The sequence below is a fragment of the Herpailurus yagouaroundi genome, unplaced genomic scaffold, assembly GCF_014898765.1.
Source record: "Herpailurus yagouaroundi ecotype Mexico unplaced genomic scaffold, PumYag 253, whole genome shotgun sequence".
Taxonomy (NCBI): Eukaryota; Metazoa; Chordata; class Mammalia; order Carnivora; family Felidae; genus Herpailurus; species Herpailurus yagouaroundi.
Genome location: NW_024412470.1, coordinates 9,986,690 through 10,005,725, shown reverse-complemented (window position 1 = coordinate 10,005,725; position 19,036 = coordinate 9,986,690). Strand labels below are relative to the sequence as shown.

At 51.3% G+C, this 19,036-nt stretch overlaps 1 protein-coding gene across 2 annotated transcripts in view; it reads left to right on the top strand.

The window, feature by feature from the left end:
• CUNH1orf226 (chromosome unknown C1orf226 homolog) overlaps window positions 1–19,036 on the top strand; it is a 252,274-nt gene that overhangs the window by 36,030 nt on the left and 197,208 nt on the right. For both annotated transcript variants that reach the window (XM_040461049.1, XM_040461048.1), the window contains exon 2: window positions 9,317–9,388. In XM_040461049.1, the coding sequence (XP_040316983.1) occupies window positions 9,374–9,388 (15 nt within the window). In that variant the 5' untranslated portion in view covers window positions 9,317–9,373. The remainder of the gene's footprint in view (window positions 1–9,316; window positions 9,389–19,036) is intronic.

The following is a 19,036-nucleotide window of genomic DNA, read 5'->3' as shown; positions in this document are numbered from 1 at the left end:
GCCTCAAGGACTCAGAAGGCATAATAGTAGTCTGGAGCCATTTCTCATTGCTTTAGAGCTTGTACACTAAATGACGTGTATAATGTTTATATATTTTGAATCCTGAAGAAACGCATTGAGTGCTCGTTTACAGAATCTCATTTGTTAGGGCAGAGTATAATGCATTGTAGGGAGGTCCTACTCAAAACAGTCCAACGTAGAGAAGAGTTGGGTATTTTAATGGGGTACCAGCCAGTGATCTGGAAATATTACTTGGTTGTGGGGTTTCATTCGGTGATACTGATAAGGGACTGGTTTAATGATCCTGCACCCCCAGCTCTTGGCGGGGAGGTGCTGTTCCTGGTCACAGCTCATTCAGTCAGGAAGGAAAAGTGGCAGGGTGTTCACCCCAGCTGCACCCCCCCCCCCCGCCCCCCACCGTGAGTCTCTGAGCAGTGTGATGGCCATTACTGGTGTGGGCTGGTCCTTGCGGCCCGGGCACACTCTCTGCTCCAGGGTTCACCCCTTCCCTCCTCACTCCTGCTTGACCATTGGACTGAATTCCTGACTCCGCCTTCCACTGACCCCATGGCATTTTGGATCACCTTGCTTTGTCCGTTCATTAGTCTGTGAGAATCCAAGAGGCGATTATTGTAAAGCTACAAATTCTGTATCCTCAAGGTCTTGTTGGCCCATAAAGCAGGAACATAATGATACAAGGAATATCCTCTTTATGATTATGTGGTATTTTAGAAGCTCTGGAACTTTTATCTGCATTATCTAATTTGGATTCTAGGACAACCCTGACCTTGAGGCAGTCCAGATACTAGCTGTATTCCAAGGAGGAAACTGAGGCTTGGAGAGGTTAAGTACTTAGGGTTCGGCTGGTAGAGAATGTTGCTGCCCCAAGGCAAATGCCTTTGTTCTTGATGTGAAGAATTAGGGGACCCCTGGGGGGCGGGGGGGGGTCTTCTCTTTTTCTACAGTTCCATCCCCTAAATCTTTTGATGAATCAGAGAGTGAGCCCTTGTCCTTTTACTGTAGATCTTGGTGCCCTGCCTCTGTCGACTGGTTTGTTTTTGAGCTGACGACCATTCAGGTGCTGGTGCACAGGCCCTCTCATCCACCTCCATCCAAGGTTAATGTAGTGAAGCAGCCCTGAGTGGGGCATCGGCCCGGGTTCGCCCTCATCGTATCAGGCTGGCAGTGTGGGGTAGGGAAGACCCACTTTGGTTCTGATCCCGCCGCTGTGATTCGGTTCTCTCTGAGCCTCCGTTTTGCCCTCTGTAAAATGAAGATTTGGATCAAATGACCTTTGTGGCCACTTAACGCCCGGTCATTGCGGTCTGCCTTCCCTCTGATTTCGTGGTGTTCTTTGTCCACCTCTCCAGCGCTGGTTTACCCGGTTGATGTACAGGTGACGACTTAAGTACCACGTAGCCTTGGTCAGTGTTTTTCTCTTTGCCTGTTTCCCCTTGTCCGCCCCCCCAGAGGAGAAGTAACCCACTGGGCAAGTAAGCCTCCCAGATGGGCAGGGCAGAAAGTGCCTCCCTGGCCTCTCCCACACGCCTGCCTCTGTGATGCGAGCCAGAGCTCAGGCTTTCATTCGGGAACTGATAGTTGAAAGACCAGAATGTTTTTTTTTTTTTTTTCTGCCTTCCTGCTTTTTCTCTCCCCTTTGCTAGATCTCTCAGATCCTCATAATAAAGAGAAATAATCAGGCCAACCCATCTGAGCTTTTGCTAATGGACTAAAAGAACCCACAGAACCCATGTTCTCCACGGGCGGGTGTGCTGGATGGTTCAGTCCTACCCTCTGTCCCTTGTAGAGAGTCGCATGGCATTAGCATAAAGACGACTCACCACAATTCTTTTGCACCCAGCCCCTTCATGTTGAGCAGGAAGGATTCTGCTGTGATCTCCGGCACATTCATCGGCCCCCGCTGAGCCCCTGATCAATAGTGACACAGTCCCATCAGATGGCCCTCAAATAGTACTTCCTTTTTTGGATGGGCTGGGAGAGAGGGGCAGAAATATAAATGCCTCTTTCCTCTTAGACTACAAATAAATGCAGCTGCATTTCAAGCATCTTGGAAGCTTTTCTGGTGGTGTGAGTGTATAGGGCGAGGAGGGGTGCGGATAACCTGCCCTGAGCTGCTAAATGTCCATACGGGTCCTTCTAAGTCCCCCCTGCCCCCACCCGCACACCTCGGCACCTGGAGAACACAGAGAACACAGAACCGGCCTCAGAAAGGGGGAGTGTGCCGCCCCGAGGCCACGTTTTCCTTCCCCTCCCCCAGAGCATCTGGGGGGGGTGGGGGGGAAGGTCATTGGCTGAGTGTGTGCCCTGGAATCTGGGGCCGCTGCTGCCTGCAGTTAATGCTGCTTTGTTCGATGCTAAATGAGGCGAGAACTTTCACCCAGGTCACATTCATAATCCCGCTCAGCAGGACGCTCAGCTGTGCACCAAGGGCAGTTTCTGAGGCTTGGGAGAACCTTTCCCGTTGGAGCGGTGGCGGGAGAGTGGGCTTCTTGGCCCCATTGCTGCCATACACTGGGTCTCGGACAGGTGGCCCCCTCATTCATTCCGCAGATGCTCGGGCCTTTGTCTCCCAGGCCCTCTTCCAAGGGCTGGGGATGCGGACGCGGGGAGGGCAAGGTCCCGGGGAAGGCAGAGGGGGACCCCGTGAAGGAGGCACACCTCACACCTGCAGACCATGGGAAGTGCTGGGACAGAAACCAGAGGGTGATGGGAAAAAGGACAACGTAGGTGGGTCGTGATGGGGGACGTGTAGGAGGCGTTGGCAGGATACCCGGCCTCTCTGACTGCTGTTTGGTCACGTCCTCCTAGGACGTGACTCCTAAGGTCCCTTTTGGATTTGATACCCTCTGCCTCTACGACTCTTGAGTTTTTAGAAGGTAATCGGGGCAGGATTGGTTAAGGGACTAGTTGAGATGGGCCCCCCCACTGGGGATGGCTGGATTCCAGCAGGATATGACACTGCTCGTGCGTGTGTCTGAGGAGAGGACACAGTGTGGCCAGGAGACTGGTGGGGGATACGAGAAGGGGTGGGCAGGGTGGCAGGATAGAAGCCAGGCTGCGTTTGGACCTGGAAGGAGTGAGTTAGCACAGATGCGGGCAGGGGGGTTTGGACCCGCCTTACGCGGCTCCTTTGTCCTTTTCTGGGACAGGAGGGGCTTCCTCCCGAATGCCACGTGGTCTTTGCTGTGGGCTGGGGCTCTCCGAGTGGCCTTCAGAGAGAAGAGGAGCGCCGGGAAGGCAGAGTCTAGGGACCTTTACATGGTGCCCCTTTATGGGGGCCCTTGTCCTTTTGCGCCGGGAAAACGTGGCCCTGTGGCCTTTGCCCATGGCCTTGCCTGCACTGGTCAGTCAGTAGGGTTTTAACAGCCCTGTGACGCAACATTCTGCTATTCTCTTCTGAAGAGTGTTGAATTTTGTTCTTCATGATGGTTAACGTGGCTGGTCTTAAATCCTCAATCTGCTGCTCCTGGGGTGGGCCCCTGCCCCCTTCTCCTGGGCTCCTTGGAATCTGCTTCGCAAGTGTATAGTTTGGACGTCATCTACGGGCCTGGGTGGGGTTGACACGATTTGGGAGCCCCCTCTACGACCCCCTTCTGCTGGGGATTTCTGCCCCCCCACCGTCCGGTTCCTCAGGCTATCGCAACTCCGGTGTCCGGATCCCCCCAGGCTGGCTGACTGGGTCTCTGGGCCTGACCTCCAGCTCCCTGGCCCCGTGTTTGCACTTTGTACCACGGGTGGGAGACAGCACCAACCAGGCGTCACTGAGGGCAGTGGCCTTCTTCCGGGGACGATTCCCTGCTAAGCCCTGCCTGCTCTTGTCCAGTGCCTTCAAAGTTATTTTTGTTATTTCAACCAACAGACGTGATGTTTTAGGGTTCCAGAAAAATTGGGTGGCAAGGACAGAATTCCCATATACCCCCACTGTTCCCCACCCCCCACCCCCAGCCGTCCCCACACACACATAGCTTCCCCTGTTAGCACCTTGCACCGGGTGGTGCGTTCGTTATGACTGCGTCAAGATCGATTCGTTATTGTTAACTAATGTCCCAGTTTATATTACGGTTCACTCTTGGTACGTTCTCTGCAAAGTTGTGTTTTTTTTAAATAATCTTTTCCAGACTTCCTATTTATTGCTTGTTGGAGGCCTAGTCCGGTGATATAGTTCCTCCAACATTATCAGAAGCAGAATCATCTGATACATTTTTTTATTTTTATAAATATTTTTGACTCCTCTATCTATCTATCTATCTATCTATCTATCTATCTATCTATCATTCTGTCTGTCTGTCTGTCTTTCTGTCTTTCTCCTTTTTTTGGGGGGGGGGGCTTGGTCTCTGGAAACGGTTGACGGAAACCTTGTAAATAAAGGGAGTTCCTGAGGAACGTGATGGCAGAAAGGCTAGCAAGTTCCATGGGTGACTGTTAAGTCTTGCTGCCTTTTAGCCTTGTGATTCATGCATGTCACCGGGAGACATGGCTACGGTGCAGTTTATCAGTGTCTCCAGGAGTTCATCTCTGGGAAGCGGAAGCAAGAAAACGAAAGTGATTTCATGAGGTATTAATCTAGCACAACGCTGAGGTTGTCCAGAAGCTTCAAAAGAAAAAAATACCTGAAGTCCGTCTGATTAACCTCATTTGCAGCTAACTCCTCCTTCTCTGGAGGATGAAGCCGCAGATAAATTGGACACAGGTCATTTGTATCTTGAGTACCGCTGCAATTTGAATCTTCCTTCTAGTTTTCTTTTTCTTGTGCTAATGAAAAAGAAGTAGGCCTGGATATTTTAAAACGCCGTTATTCTTCCCTTAAGCTCTGTGGTAGGTGTTCTTCTGAATAGGAGCCCTAGGAGATGCCTCACCGCAGGGATTTCTGGAAGGCGGGCAGAAGTCCAGCAGACTAAAAATCCACCAATGCAAAGGTGGGATGTACTTCATCTTCCTTTTTTTTTTTTTAATTTTTCTATTTGGCCTCTGTTTTTTTTTTTTTTTTTTAAGTTTTACTTATTTATTTTGAGGGAAGGGGGAGTGGGGGAGGAGCAGAGGGAAAGGGAGGGAGAGAATCCCAAGCAGGCTCCACGCTGTCAGTGCAGAGCCTGACGCGGGGCTCGAACCCACAAACCGCGAGATCGTGACCTGAGCAGAGATCAAGAGTCGGATGCTTAGCCGGCTGAGCCCCCCGGGCACCCCACGTACTTCATCTCTTGGCAAGCCAGGAATTGTATGTGCTACTCTGAGAGCATCTGGCTTAGGTCCAGTTCAGGTACCGGCACAAAATAGGTAACTCGATAGAATCACCACAGGGACTGTCCAGGGTGGGATGGCTGATGCCTGTGATGTCGGAAGACGGGTCAGGATCCAGGGCTCAGGCCTCTCCCGTCCCAACTCAGTGTGGTGATTGTCCGTGGGGAGTGCACGGGGCGGGTGCGAATATGCTCATTATTGGAGGATTCCAGCCAGGTAGGCGCGGTTAACCCGTGAGGAGGGCGTCCCTTATGGAGCCGCGTGTAGATGTTCTGCAAGAGAACTGGGCGGGGGGAATCGCAGGAGTGTTCCGGAGCGGGCTGCCTTCCCTGGCGGTCAGCAGAGGGAAGTAGAGGTGAGCAGAGGTCTGCAGGGCCCGTGGATGTTGGAGGGCTGGAGAGGGAGGGTAGATCGGTGCACAGGGAAGGCCCATGTGTAGAAGCTCTTGGGTGTAGGATGTGTTTTGGGCCTTTGCCAACGACGGAGAGGCCTGTGGTGTGAGAGGGAGCTGTGCCGTGCGGGCCCATGGGCAGTGTAAGCCCCACCGAGGGCTTTGACGGTCACCTTCAGAGTTGGCGGTGCACCCGAGGGTCTTAAGGGAGGAATACGGTCTAGTTTGCATCTGAGAGTGAGCACTGTGATGGCCTTGTGGGGAGTGGTTTGGAGGGGCCCTGGGAACAGCGGAGAAACCCGTGAGGAGCCACTGTGTAGATGGAGGGAAGGGTTTTGGGGGATGAGGTGGTGAGTGTGGGAGGAGAGGGACCCGGCAGGTCCTGGTCGGCCGCGCCGACTGGCTGTGGTGGCCAAGGGAGAAGCTCGCTCGGGGATGACTCCCAGATCTCAGGCTTGAATGACTGGTAGACGTTCTGGAGGCTGTTCGTCAAGATGAAGAAGCCGAGGTGAGCATGGCGTTTGGGGCACGGCGTTTGGGGCACGTTTCCCTTCTGGAAATGAGCCTGTGGCACCCAGAGTCCTGCAGGAGAGGCAGATAAAGGGGATGCCCTTTCTGACCGAGAACCCGTCACTGTGCGTCAGCCTTTGACTGAAGGCAGGGAGTAGACTTTTGCCTGATCCCTGCAGGAGGTGACGGAAGCGAGGATCTTCAAAGGTTGTTAGCTCAGCAGGTGCATGAGGTTCAGGCCTGGGAGCCGACTTCCCGAAGGTGAGTGGGAAGCCTCTCTTCCGTTTACACGGATAGGAGGGCCAACTTGACCGCAGTTGAGCGCAAGTTGAGCGGATGTGAGGACCCGCCTCCAGCAGGGGGGGAGGGACTGGTCTCAGACCGTGTCTTACACTTTCTCCATCTCAAGATACTCAGGTGGACTGAAGTTCGTTGGGGAGGGGATGATGTTCGTGCCTGAGACGGGTTGTTGCGAGGCCAGACTGGGACATCATATTCGCTTGGCCGTCGGGTTTTGCCCCGAGGAATGGGCTTTCTGACCTGACCGCTCTCCAGCTTCCTTGGTGTTGTGGTTCTGCTTTTTGCCTCACGTTCTTGGTGTGAATATCTAGGTGTTGCCTAGATGTGGACTTGAACCCTACCTCGCGTGTCCTTTTCATCTCTTTGACCCTAAGGGACATCTGTAGTGGGGAATTTGACCCTGAGCTATACCTCTCGTAGGTTCCCTCCTCCGGACAGATTGTCAGGAGGGCGGATTTGTGACTTCGTGGGACTGGGAAGGAAGGCAGACCAGTGAGTGCGTGCGTAGTGTGAATTGAGTGTCGGAGGCTAGTATGCGCGATGACCACGTGGGTGTGAGCATGCGTGCACCGTACGTGTGTGAAGGTGTGTGGTGTGTGCACGGGTGGTGGCTGATGGAGCGAAGGAGGCAAGTGGGGACCGGTCCCCTCTGGGCATTCGTGTTCACGCGCAGGTGTGGATCTCACCAGGCAGCATGCCCTCCTGGTGTGGCAGGGATCAGCGTGGGAAGACGGGCCGGGTCCCCGGGCTCACCTGTAACGAGCGGCCTTGCTCGGTCTCGAGGTCCTGGCTCTCACGTGACGGCTGAGGGAACACGAGCCCCTGGAGGTCTGACTGCTTGGAGTTCAGGGAAGGAAACCTCGGGCCCGCAGGGTCTGGGACAGGGAGGGGGAAACTGCCCCTGGCTGGGGGCTCTGCGAAGATGGGCGGTCACAAGCCCAGGCTGCCGCTCTGGGCCATGGAGGTCACGGACATGTTGCCTGATGCTGTGGGGTCCCAGCAGCGCTCGGAGAGGGGAGAAGCGCCATCCATATTTAAATCTGACCGCACTCTTAGATCTAGGGGGCCTCATTCACCCAAGTGGGTTGCCAGACGCTTTTTCAACAGGTACGTGGCTTCCCGCCCGCCGTGGTGGGGCTGTCTGCCTTGGGCCCACAATGCAATGGGCTCACAACTCACCACTGGCTGCTGGGACTGTGCTCCTCAGGGGATTAGCACAAACTGGATCAATCCTAGGGGAAACCTTTGGCAGTTTTTAGCTCTTGGAACCTTGCTTCCGGGGGCTAGCCTTCACTCTAAATTTCAGAAAGAACCTTCTATTCCTATATAACCACAGGAAACGCATTTCTTACAGGGATGACTACCCTCTTCTTTTAATGCCATTTTTGCCCAGGCAGACTTTGAAGTTATTTAGAAGCTGTTGATTTCTAGGATATCCCCCAGGCTATTTTATATAATTTGAATGAAAAAAGGAAAGGCGTACCCCAATATCAGTATGGAATGGGATGGTGTATGTGAAGGAACCAATACATGTGCTTAAAAATGTCCCCCCCGCCGCTTTTCTTGTTTCATCCTACTTAGGAATGATCTCAAGATCTTTCTGTACTTTTGGTCCAGCAGTCCTGCTTGTAGAAGCCCCGCCTACAGAGCTCTGGATGAGCTCGGAGGTATATAGATGAGGACGTAATGGAAGCAGCGTTGTTAATAGTGACATATGTAGGGTTGGTGGCCACCACACGTAACGTGACTGACTTGTACGCGTTGGCAGAGAAAAACGTCCAAGTTGTGTTTAATGTTAAAAAGTAGGGGCGCCTGGGTGGCTCAGTTGGTTAAGTGTCTGACTCTTAACTTTGGCTCAGGTCACGATCTTACGGTTTGTGAGTTTGAGCCCCGCGTCAGGCTCTGTGCCGATAGCGTGGAGCCTGCTTGGGATCGTCTCCCTCTCTCTCTGCCCCTCCTCTGCTTGCCCCCCCCCCAAATAAATAAAAATAAAGTTAAAAAAAAAGTTAAAAAGAAGTCAAGTTGTAGGACAGTGCGAAGAGCAAACCTTTTTACGTAAAATAAATTCCTTTGTGTCTACGAATACATGTGCCCATCAGCATACAAAAAGAGTATGTCAGACTATCAACGGGCTGGGGGGGGGGGTTATTTTGCTCAGCATATTTCTACATTATTAGAATAGTATACCGTGAGGAAGTATCCATGTATTAAACATTAACCTGGATGTCATTTTGTGTTTTGAAACGTTTCAGAAGATTAAGTTTTCTTTTTTTCTTTTTTAGAAGATTCAAATTTTAAATAAAACATAATTAGCGTCTTCCTGTCCTCCAGTTAGGAACTTAATCAAGTGTGTGAGGTCCCTATAACATCGAGGGCTAACTCAATGAAGTGCCGTTAATTGAAAAAAGCACATATTCTTTTTTTTTTGAAGGGGGGGGGGTCTGCTTTAATATAAGCAAAGCATATCTGTGTAAGACATTTTATACCTCCTCGCATTTGATCTTTACTGGAATCCCATTTTACAGGTGAGGAAATTGAGACAAAGGCCAAGCGCCTCCCCCCAAAGATAGCAGTGGGAGATTCATCCCACCCAAGTCTTTCTGATTCAGGAACCTGCTTGAACACCATGCTCGGCCTCATTTCTGATGAGGAGCAGGATGACAAAGGAAGCATTGGTTTCTTGCGTTGATTTTTATAAAGTTAGAAGTAGGCCCCGAACGAGACACCCCTTTGGCTCTCGGTTTCCTCCTCCACAAAATAGGGAGCTTAACTGGATCTCCTTCCCTCCGCTAACATTCTGTGACCGGGGTCCCTTGCTGTCCCTCTTCTCAATGAGTGCTTGCTTCCTCCCCGCAGTACGTCGGAAGCCTGGATGTGCCGAGGCCCAATAGCAGAGTGGAGATCGTGGCGGCCATGCGCCGGATACGGGTGAGTGGCCGGAGGTGGGGCTGGGTGGGGTCAACTCGAGCATCTTAGCTGGTGCCCTTTTAGATGTGCTGGGGGTACCAAGGTGGGAGGCTGCGCCCACCGCAAACCGCAGACCCCTCTCCCTCCACTCTCCAGGGAAGCTGTTCTGAGTCGGGTGGTTCATCTGGATTAAAGGCCAAGGATTAAATTGATGTGGTGGCTGGAGGGACACTATCCCCCCCACTCTTCCGCTGCCCCGCTGCTCCTGAAACGGAGGTGCACGTGCCCTTGAGGGTGTGTGGGGTCCGCTGGGGAGTGAGAGAGAATGCTGACGTATCTTTTTAATTCGGATTTTAGGGGAAATGTCTGATAATTAGCTGTTAATTGACTCAAAAACACTAAAAAGGTAAAGCAATTTATTGTGGTATGTAAAAAGGTTGACTTGAATTTTTAAGAACAAATGTGGGATTTCAGCATAATTTCCTCGATCAGTTGCTTTGGGCCCCGAAAGGGTGTGTGTGCGTTCTCTTGTGGCATTTCGGGCACCTTCTAGCAGCGTCTGGAAAACATTCCAGCCCGTTGCTTTCCGACTCTGGTACACAGAGCAGAGACTGAACAAAAACGAAGCTGCCTTCTGATCACCGTGAAGGAATTTGTCTGTGTGCTCTGCATTGACATAGGAGCTACTTGAAATTTTGTACATTTCGAAGGTAGGTTAAGCGATTGGTCAAATGGCATTGCATAACTTTTTGGAGAGAATGGGTGTCGGAGGTGGCTGGATTGGTCATCCAGGATGCAGCCTGTTTTGGGCTGTTTGTTTGCAGAAGCATCTACCACCTAAATGGAAAACATGTAGCAGATGTTGGGAGCTCCAGTTGGCTGTTCACCAGTTTTACTTCCAGCCAATTCCTCTCCCCTGCAGAAACCTCAGGTCGGGGACAGCAGATTTGGGAAGAAAATTAGCATGTTTGTCCCTGTTTATCTGAGCAGTTCGTTAGCCTATTAAAATAACTTTTTCAGGGCGCCTGGGTGGCTCAGTCGGTTAAGCGTCTGGCTCTTGATTTCGGCTCAGGTCATGATCTCACGGTTTGTGAGTTTGAGCCCCGCATTGAGCTTCCAGAACAGAGCCTGCTTGCGATTCTTTCTCTCTCTCTGCCCCTTCCCTGCTGGTGCATGCTCTCTCTCAAAACGTTAAAAACAACAACAACAACAACAAACCACGTTTTCACTGCCTTGATCTTCCCAATTCTTCAGCATTTTTTATTAAGTTGTATTTGTTGAAACTATCAAAAAAACAATGCTGTTTTTCATGGTTGTGGGAATGAGTTGCTTCAAAGCACCTTCATGTGGGTTCATTTGATGTCCACAGCAAGCTGTCGAGGGGGGGGTCCTGTTACCCTCATTTTTTTTTTAGATTAAATCTCAGAGAGAGAGGGGTCCTGAGGAATCCTGGGGTCTAGGAGAGGGTGGGCATGTGACCTGTGTGTAGTTCTCCCCTCGCTCTCGAGAGATTGTGAGATTCTTCATCCCTGTGGCTTCAGGCTTGGCATTAAGTATATTCCCAGGTCTTTCCTCTACTTTCTTCATCTTCCTGTTCAGATAGAAAGCCCAGCAGCCTTGGTTGGGGGGCGTCTGGGGGAGGCGTTCCCTGTGCTGGGATGGCCTGTGCTCTCACTATGGTTGGCGTTATTGCAGCCTGGGGCTGGCCTGTCCTTGGGGTTTCACCGAAAATGCCTCTTTTCTTCATGTCGAACTAAGACATGGGGGACTATGTTGTCGTTAATACCTTTACCATAGTTAGAGTCCTATCTCTGTTAATATTAGCCGTCAATGGAAATAGTTACCGCTCAGCACGAAGTATGTGTGAGGTGCTTCATTAGGCCTTTTAGTCTAGAAATAATGATTCGCGACTACTCTAGGTGAGGCGAGGATACGATCGCATTTTGTAGGTGAGGAAACAGAGTTTGGGGGAGGTAGTTCTAGGTCAAGCTGCTGTCAGTAGGTGGAGCTGGGGCTCACGCCCAGGACGGTGCTGCCGCCTCTGTGACCCTGCTCTCGAATGGTCTTTTGGGTGATCGGCCCAGTTGGCGAACCAAGGCTTAGGACGTGGAACTTCCCTGGCGAGGGAGTCCGTGGAAGGAACAGAGCGTACCTCTGCAGAAGTCATCACCTCAAAGCTATGGAGGCCCCGGGGCATCCGGCAGGACTGGCCCTGTGTTGGGGGCTGGAGTGGCCCCTGTCTCCTCCGCCCTTGTCACTTGTCCGCCCGTGTGGCCTTGTGCCAGCAAGTCCCTTCCCTGTGACCTGCTTCTAGCGCTTAATGAGCAAGCAGCTCATTAAATCAGAGGGAGAAACACACTGGCCAGAAAGCGGCTTGGTCTGGCTGGCCAGTCGCTTGTTTAGACTGGCCGCCATGACAGCAAGCGCTCTGGGTGTGTGTTTTACCCCGAAACCTCCAATTCACGGCTAGGTCCGGGCTCCTATTTTCTGCTCTCCCTTTCACAAGCTGTTTGGTTGTAATTACAGTTGTCAAGGACTGAGGCATGGGGTTTCTGTGTAAATGACCGTTCCTGACTTTGTTTCTCTGTGGAACGGTGCCAGGCCAGCGCTGGGCAGCAGACTCCGGGGTTTGGGTTGCTGGCTGCTCTTGCAGATCCAGAGACGCAGGCCTCCCAGCTTGGCCGGTGTGGAGTGCTGGTCCTCAGGTTATAGAAGGATGACTGGGTCTTACACCTGGGTGTCTTGCCAAGCCCTTGACCTGCCAGTCTCTCTGATCTCTCCGGAGCTCTGCACGGGACAGGGGATAGGGCATCAGAGAGAAGGGACCGGCCTGAGGGGGGCCAGATGCACCTTCAGAGCTGAGGCCGCAGCAGGTGTATGGACCCCTGTCCCTTCCTCAGTCCCACACTGGAGTGTCGGCTGCCCACTGAGTGTTTGGACTTTGTTGATGTGACCTGTGTTTTGTTCTTCCCTCTCTCTGCTTCTTCTTTGTCTTGCCATACAGATTTTCTCTTAAAATTTATGTCATGTGTTTTTGGCATCTTTTTTCTTTTGTACTGTGCTTTCGAGATTTTTTAAAACAATGGTTAAAAAACATTAAATGTGACTATTAAAAAAATTGCTTTTAATGTTTATTTTTGGGAGAGAGACAGAGTGGGGGGGGAGAGGCAGAGAGGGAGAGGGAGACGCAGAATCCGAAGCAGGTTCCAGGCTCCGAGCTGTCAGCACAGAGCCTGATGTGGGGCTTCAACCCGTGAACCGTGAGATCGTGAGTTGAGCTGAAGTCGGACGCTTAACCAACGGAGCCACCCAGGCGCCCCGGCAACCACCTGTATACTCTCTTTCTATGATTTCGGCTGCTTGGATACCTCATCAATGGAGTCCTGTTGTATTTGTCATTTCGTGACTGGCTTAGTTCCTGTAGCATAACGTCCCTGAGATTCCTGTATGCTGTGGCACGTGACGGGATTTCTCTCCTTTGTAACGCTGCGTAGTATTCAATTGTATGTGTGTAATGAACATATTTTCTTTATCCAGTCATCTGTTGATGGACGCTTGGGTTTCTTCCCCCTCTTGGCTGTCGTGAATAGTGCTGCCGTGACCATGGATGTGCAGATATCTCTGAAATGCTGCTTTGAATAATTTTGGGTCTCTACCCAGATGGGCGATTGTTAAATTATATAGCGATTCTATTTTTAATGTTTTGTATTGTCTTCCATAATGGTTGTACCATTTAAAACTCTCACCAGTGGTACGCGAGGGTTTCAAGATTTTTTTTTTTTCTCCTTAGTAACACATGAAACTTCTTGATGCTGGCCCTTTAAATAGATGGGCTTTCCTTTTCTGGACGGGATCTGTTGGGGGGCAGGGGGGTCTCAGGAAGCAGAGCATGCATTCCCGGTGACTGCTAGGTTGCTTGCTGTCACAGAGTCCTCCTGGCTGAACTGTCCCCATGCCAGGGCATGCGGGTTCCTCATACCGTACTTGTGAGGACTGGGCTTGGGGTTGTGGATGGCAGTAACTTTAATACCTGAGTTTTGAAGCATTTTGGAAACGCAGGTAAATACACCGAGAGACCCTCAGTTGCTTCGTGCAAGTCCTTAAAACCGGCAACGTCTTTTCACGGATTTCAGTGCAGCCCTTGCTGCCTTGGGGCGGCCCTCCCCCACCTGATCGTTTTGTTCCTTCCTGTGTTCTAGGGCACCTCTCTTCTGTGGTTTTTGAGTGACTTTCCAATCTGTCAGCATGACAGCCTGTGCTCAGTAGACTTTTGTTGAGTGACTCAGAAAATTAATCTTAGATGATAACCACGTGAGCATAAAGGAGGGGTTGTGCCAAGACGGGGAGGGGGGAGGGGGGAGCGGGGGGGGGGCCGGGAAGGAGGAATGCTCTGGACTCCGGTGGGTGGGGAGCCAGGCGGGGCTCCAGCGTGGCACCTGGTGTCGCCTTACCTCCTCACCTTTGGAACGTGTAGTAGCTTCTAGAAGGGAAGCCCCAGGTGGGAAAGGGGAGAGGCATCTTGCTGCGCCTTTGGTGCTGGAGAGGGGACAGACAGCCGTCTCTGTGGCCAGAGACCGAATGTCTGTCTGTTAAAACACCAGGGGACAGATCCCCACAGCCGTGTATCCGCTTGTGACTCCTGGCCCTGAAGTCACTTGTACTGCTTGTATCCAGATGCGTTCAGAGATGCTTGGTCTCCCGCTGAGGCCCCTCTGGCTGTGGCTGGATGAAGTCCCGGCCACATGGCAGACAGCTTTCACAGTGGCCCAGCAGGGGACCAGAGTTTTCTGTTTTTGCTTTTTTTTTTTTTCTTTTAAATGTTTATTTTTGAGAGAGACAGAGCATGACGGGGGGAGGCAGAGAGAGAGGGAGACACAGAATCCAAAGCAGGCTCCAGGCTCCAAGCTGTCAGCACAGAGCCCGTTGCCGGGCTCGAACTCACAAACCGTGAGATCGTGACCTGAGGTGAAGTCGGACATTTAACTGAGTGAGCCACTCAGGCGCCCCCAGAGTTTTTGGTTTAATCGTGGCTTGATTTCTCAAGTGTGGCTGCTCAGGGGTGGTGTGGTCATGCGGCCTTGAACAGAATGGGCTGGTGACCAGGAAGTGGCCAAGTCCTCCAGTCGCCCACAGCTCCCTTCTGGGATTGCCGACTCTTCCAGGACTTTTTCTTAAGGGAAAAGAAAAAAAAAAAACAACCCCTTGGGAGAACGTGAGTGAAATGCCGTCCAGAGAACATCCGGGTCCTGGGGGCTGGTGGGCTTTATGGAGCAGCATCTGCCGTGGTGAGGGTCTCCTGTCCTTGCCCGGGTCTCCTTCCCCATGGCCGGTAAGTCCCAGCAGTCACGTCCTCACTGCGAGTAACCCTCTGCGTGTAACGTGGTTCCCGCAGCAGCATCTGCTCCTTTGTTGTTCATGGTCTTCCTCCTCGGGCTGGGAGCTGGCCCGTCCTCCTCGGAACACCGGTCACACAAAACTAGCGCTCGCCACCCTAGCCTGGCCCTGTTAATTTCCCGTGGCTGCCGTAACCAGTGACTACAAATGGAGAGGCTTAGAACGCCACAAGGTGATCATCTTGCTTGGGGGTCACAAATTTGGAACGGGGCTGAAATCAAGGAATTGGCAGGACTGCTCTCCTTCCTGAGGCTCCAGGAGCACATCTGTGTGCTTGCTGGTCCAGCTTAGAGGCTGCCTGGATTCCTGGGCCTGGGCCCCCTTCCATCTCCCGAGCCATCAGCCACGGCACTCTGCCCTCTGCTCTGGGCCCCCTGCCTTCCCTTTCCCTGGTCAGGACCCTTGTCCTTACACAGGCCTCTCCTTCCTGCCCTCCCCTGACGATCCAGGTTTATCTCGCATCTCAGAGCCCCAGCAGATCCCCTTTTGCCGTGTAGGGTAACCTAGTCACGGGTTTTGGAGACGAGGTTGGGGACCTCATGGGTGGCGGTGTCCCTACTCTGCCTACCACAAAGGGGTCAGGGCGTTAGGCTTGTAGCAGGGATTGGAAAGATTCCACCCCTTTACTGAGGTGCCCTCGCGTGGGGCCAGGACGCCGTCTGCTCAGATCCCGCCTTCTGTGTGCTGCCTGAACGACTGCACAAGGTTCTTACCCCATTGGCCTTGGTTTAATCATCGGTAAAATTGGGATGTCTTCTTGGCAGATAGATGTTACGGGTACGTGTGTGCGTGCAGAGCACTGAGCAAAGCCCTCGTGTGGGTGGTGCTCTGTCAGTAATAGTTCCTCCCCCTCCTTTCTAGTGTGTATCGGGGAGGGACAGTGGGGTGAGAAGACTGCACAAGATGGCTGCCGGACACACACAGGCGCCTGGTGAGTGTTTGCTGGAAAAGACCTCGTCAGCTCTGTGCGTCAGTTACTTTTTTCCCTTAGTCTGTAGATGAGTGTTTCTCAGAGGGGGATCCGTGGCACTCTTGGAATCTATGGGTGTGTTCTCCAGGGTCTGAGAGTCCTCTGTAAGAATTCAAACAAATGTCCATTTTCATTTGATCCTAGTAAAGTAATGTAAGCCTGTTCTGGCCTGTGGGAGGGCCCCCCTCTGCCCCAGCGCCTTCAGCTAATTTATGGTCCGCAGTTGTGTTTGTCTGCTGACGTTGGCACCAAATAGTTCTTCCGTCATCATCGTGCGCTGCGGAGAAAGAAAAGTTCATAATATGTCTATGATGAATTCCCGTAAGGCGTGGGACACATGACTGTACCGTGCCCTGTTTGGAATTAAGACCGTGCGGCGGTTTGAGCGGAGGAAAGTGGCAGAGAATGGGTTCGGTGTGTGGGGCCTGGGACGAAGGCAGGTCCCTGGGGCGCTGGTTGAGATGCTCGTGGCTGATGGGACTGGCACTTGTCCTGGTTAGTTCCGGCATCTCTTCTGATTCATTGGCACCTGAGCTTTCCTGGTTGTCAAAATTCCGAGTATCACCCCTGAGTTTGCGTACCCCAGACTTAGAAGAACTTGGGTGAGGTGGTCACTTGGTCGCCTTGTGAGCAGTGACGGGATTTCAGTGAAATAAACTCTTCTCTGAAGTTACTGGGCGTATAAGTTGTGTTTAGTTGAGAAATGTGTGCAGGCTGTGGATGTATGGGTACTTGCTGTGTAGTTTTAGGCCCTACGTATTGAATGATGTGACAAGCACGATTTGTTAGCGCTCGTTTTGGGAGCTGCTTTGTTGAGACCTAATCACATATCCTACGATTCACCCGTTTAAAGTGTATATAATTCATCAGGTTGTAGTCTATTTCTGGTGTTTTGCTGCCATTACCACAGTCGATTTTAGAGCATTTTTATCACCCCGAGAAGAAATCCCAGTTTTTTCTCGTTTGAATAATTTATTGTCAAGTTAGCTGACATACAGCGTATACAGTATAGTCTTGGCGTCGAGAGTAGATTCCTGTGATCCATCGCTTACCTAGGACACCCAGTGCTCGTCCCAACAAGTGCCCTCCTCAGTGCCCATCACCCATTCTCCCCTCTCCCCCCACCCCCATCAACGCTCAGTTTGTTCTCTGTATTTAAGAGTCTCTTATGTTTACCTCCCTCTCTCTTTGTAACTTATTTTTCCTTCCTTTCCCCCATGGTCTTCTGTTAAGTTTCTCAAATTCCACATGTGAGTGAAAACATATGATCTCTGTCTTTCTCTGCCTGACTTATTTCACTTAGCAGAATACCCTCCCGTTCCATCCACGTTGTTGCAAATGGCAGGATCTCATTCTTAGAAATCCCACTTCTTAGCCAGCACTTCTCAGTCTCTCCCTTGAGGCCCCCAGCTGCTAATCTATTTCCTGTCTTTATGGATTTGTCTGTTCTGGACATTTCCTATAAATGGCATCATTCATTACATGGCCTTTGATGTCTGGCTTCTTCCACTTAGTGTGATGTTTTCGAGGTTCGTTTATGTCGTGGCACGTATCAACACTTCATTTCTTTTTGTTACTGAGTAATATTCCATAGTGCGGATGTGCCACGTGTCATTTATTCAAATGCTGTTTGTGAAAATCTGTTTTTCTTTAAAAGCGGTCCAGACTTCATTAAACTTCCGAAAACACTTGATATGGCTTGAATGGCGTGTGACGGGGAGTTTACTAGGGCTCTTTCTCAGCCAAATGAGAAAGTGATCGTTGCTTTCTTAGGGATGCTGGGGCAAGGCATTCTCATCGATATGAAGAATAGTATGCTGATAGCATAACTTCATTTTTTTTCTGCGCTCATTTAAAAAAGAAAAAAGTATCAACGTCTTTTGTGAGCCAATATTGTTTTAGGCTCTGGGGATACGGCAGTCTACAAGACCAAGGGCTTGTCTGCCTGGAGCTTATATTCTGGTTGAGATGGAGGTAGGAGATGGTTACCCTACCGTGTCACATGTGACTTGTCTGCGGGAAGATAAAGCACCAAACAGGGTAGATGGTGTCAGGAGATAGGATGGGTGCTATTTTATACAGATCACCGGAAAAGGCCTCTGGGTTATGGTGACCTTGGAGTCTGTAGAGGTGTGAATACGGAAGGGAGGGAGGACTCTGTGAATCTCTGGAGAAAGATCTCCAGACAGAGGGAGAGAAGTAGTGCAAAGGCCCTGGGGCAGGAGTGGGTTTTGCTGCGAGAAGGGAGAAGGTCGTCAGTGTGGCTGGAGACTCAAGAGTCCCACGCGGGAAGGCAGATTATACCTCGTGAGAATCTGGTTCACCGAGTGAATCCCTGGGTGCCTGACCACACGTGAGAAAATGCATTTATCTTTCCCCTGAATCCGTACCAGAGCGAAAACGCACTGTGCACAAGAAGTGAGTGATTCTGCTCCCGCAGTGAGTGATTCGGGAAGGATTTTAAAACTGGGGCAGAACTGCCAAATGCATTATCCATCAGCAGAGGAGTTAGTAAGAATCCGTTGTTACCAAAGCCAAACACCTGTCTTTATTACAGCCGTGCATGCTCAAGAGTAAGAAATAATGTAATTGGGTTTCCACGGGAGCATTTGCATACTGCCCAGCCCGGTGGACAGATTCTTGCACCGGCCCACTTAATACCTAAAGCCAGCAATGTTTATCCATCACACCAGGAGGATATGAAGAGCCCAAGTTCATTGCCGCCACAGCAGCCAGCCCTTGGGGACCCATGTGTAACTGACCAGCTGCTCCTTGTTTTGATGGCTTCTGTGGATTTTTAATTTTTTTTTTAACGTTTTATTTATTTTTGAGACAGAGAGAGACAGAGCATGAATGGGGGAGGGGCAGAGAGAGAGAGGGAGACACAGAACCGGAAGCAGGCTCCAGGCTCTGAGCCATCAGCCCAGAGCCCGACGCGGGGCTCGAACTCACGGACCGCGAGATCATGACCTGAGCTGAAGTCGGACGCTTAACCGACTGCGCCACCCAGGCGCCCCATGTGGATTTTTAAATCTACCTACCATGATGCTCATTGTAACCATTTGTAAGTGCACAACTCAGTGGCATTAAATACGTTCACAAGACTCTGTACCCGTCACCACTACGTGTATCCTAAACCTTTTCATCGACCCCAACGCGAGCTGTGTACCCATTAAACATCACTGCCTCTTTCCCCTCAGCTCCTGGTAACCTCTATTCTGCCTTCTGTCTCTATGATTTTGCCTATTTTGGCTTCCTCCCCTAAGTAGAATCTCCTACAACACGTGTCTACTCTCTCTGGTGTA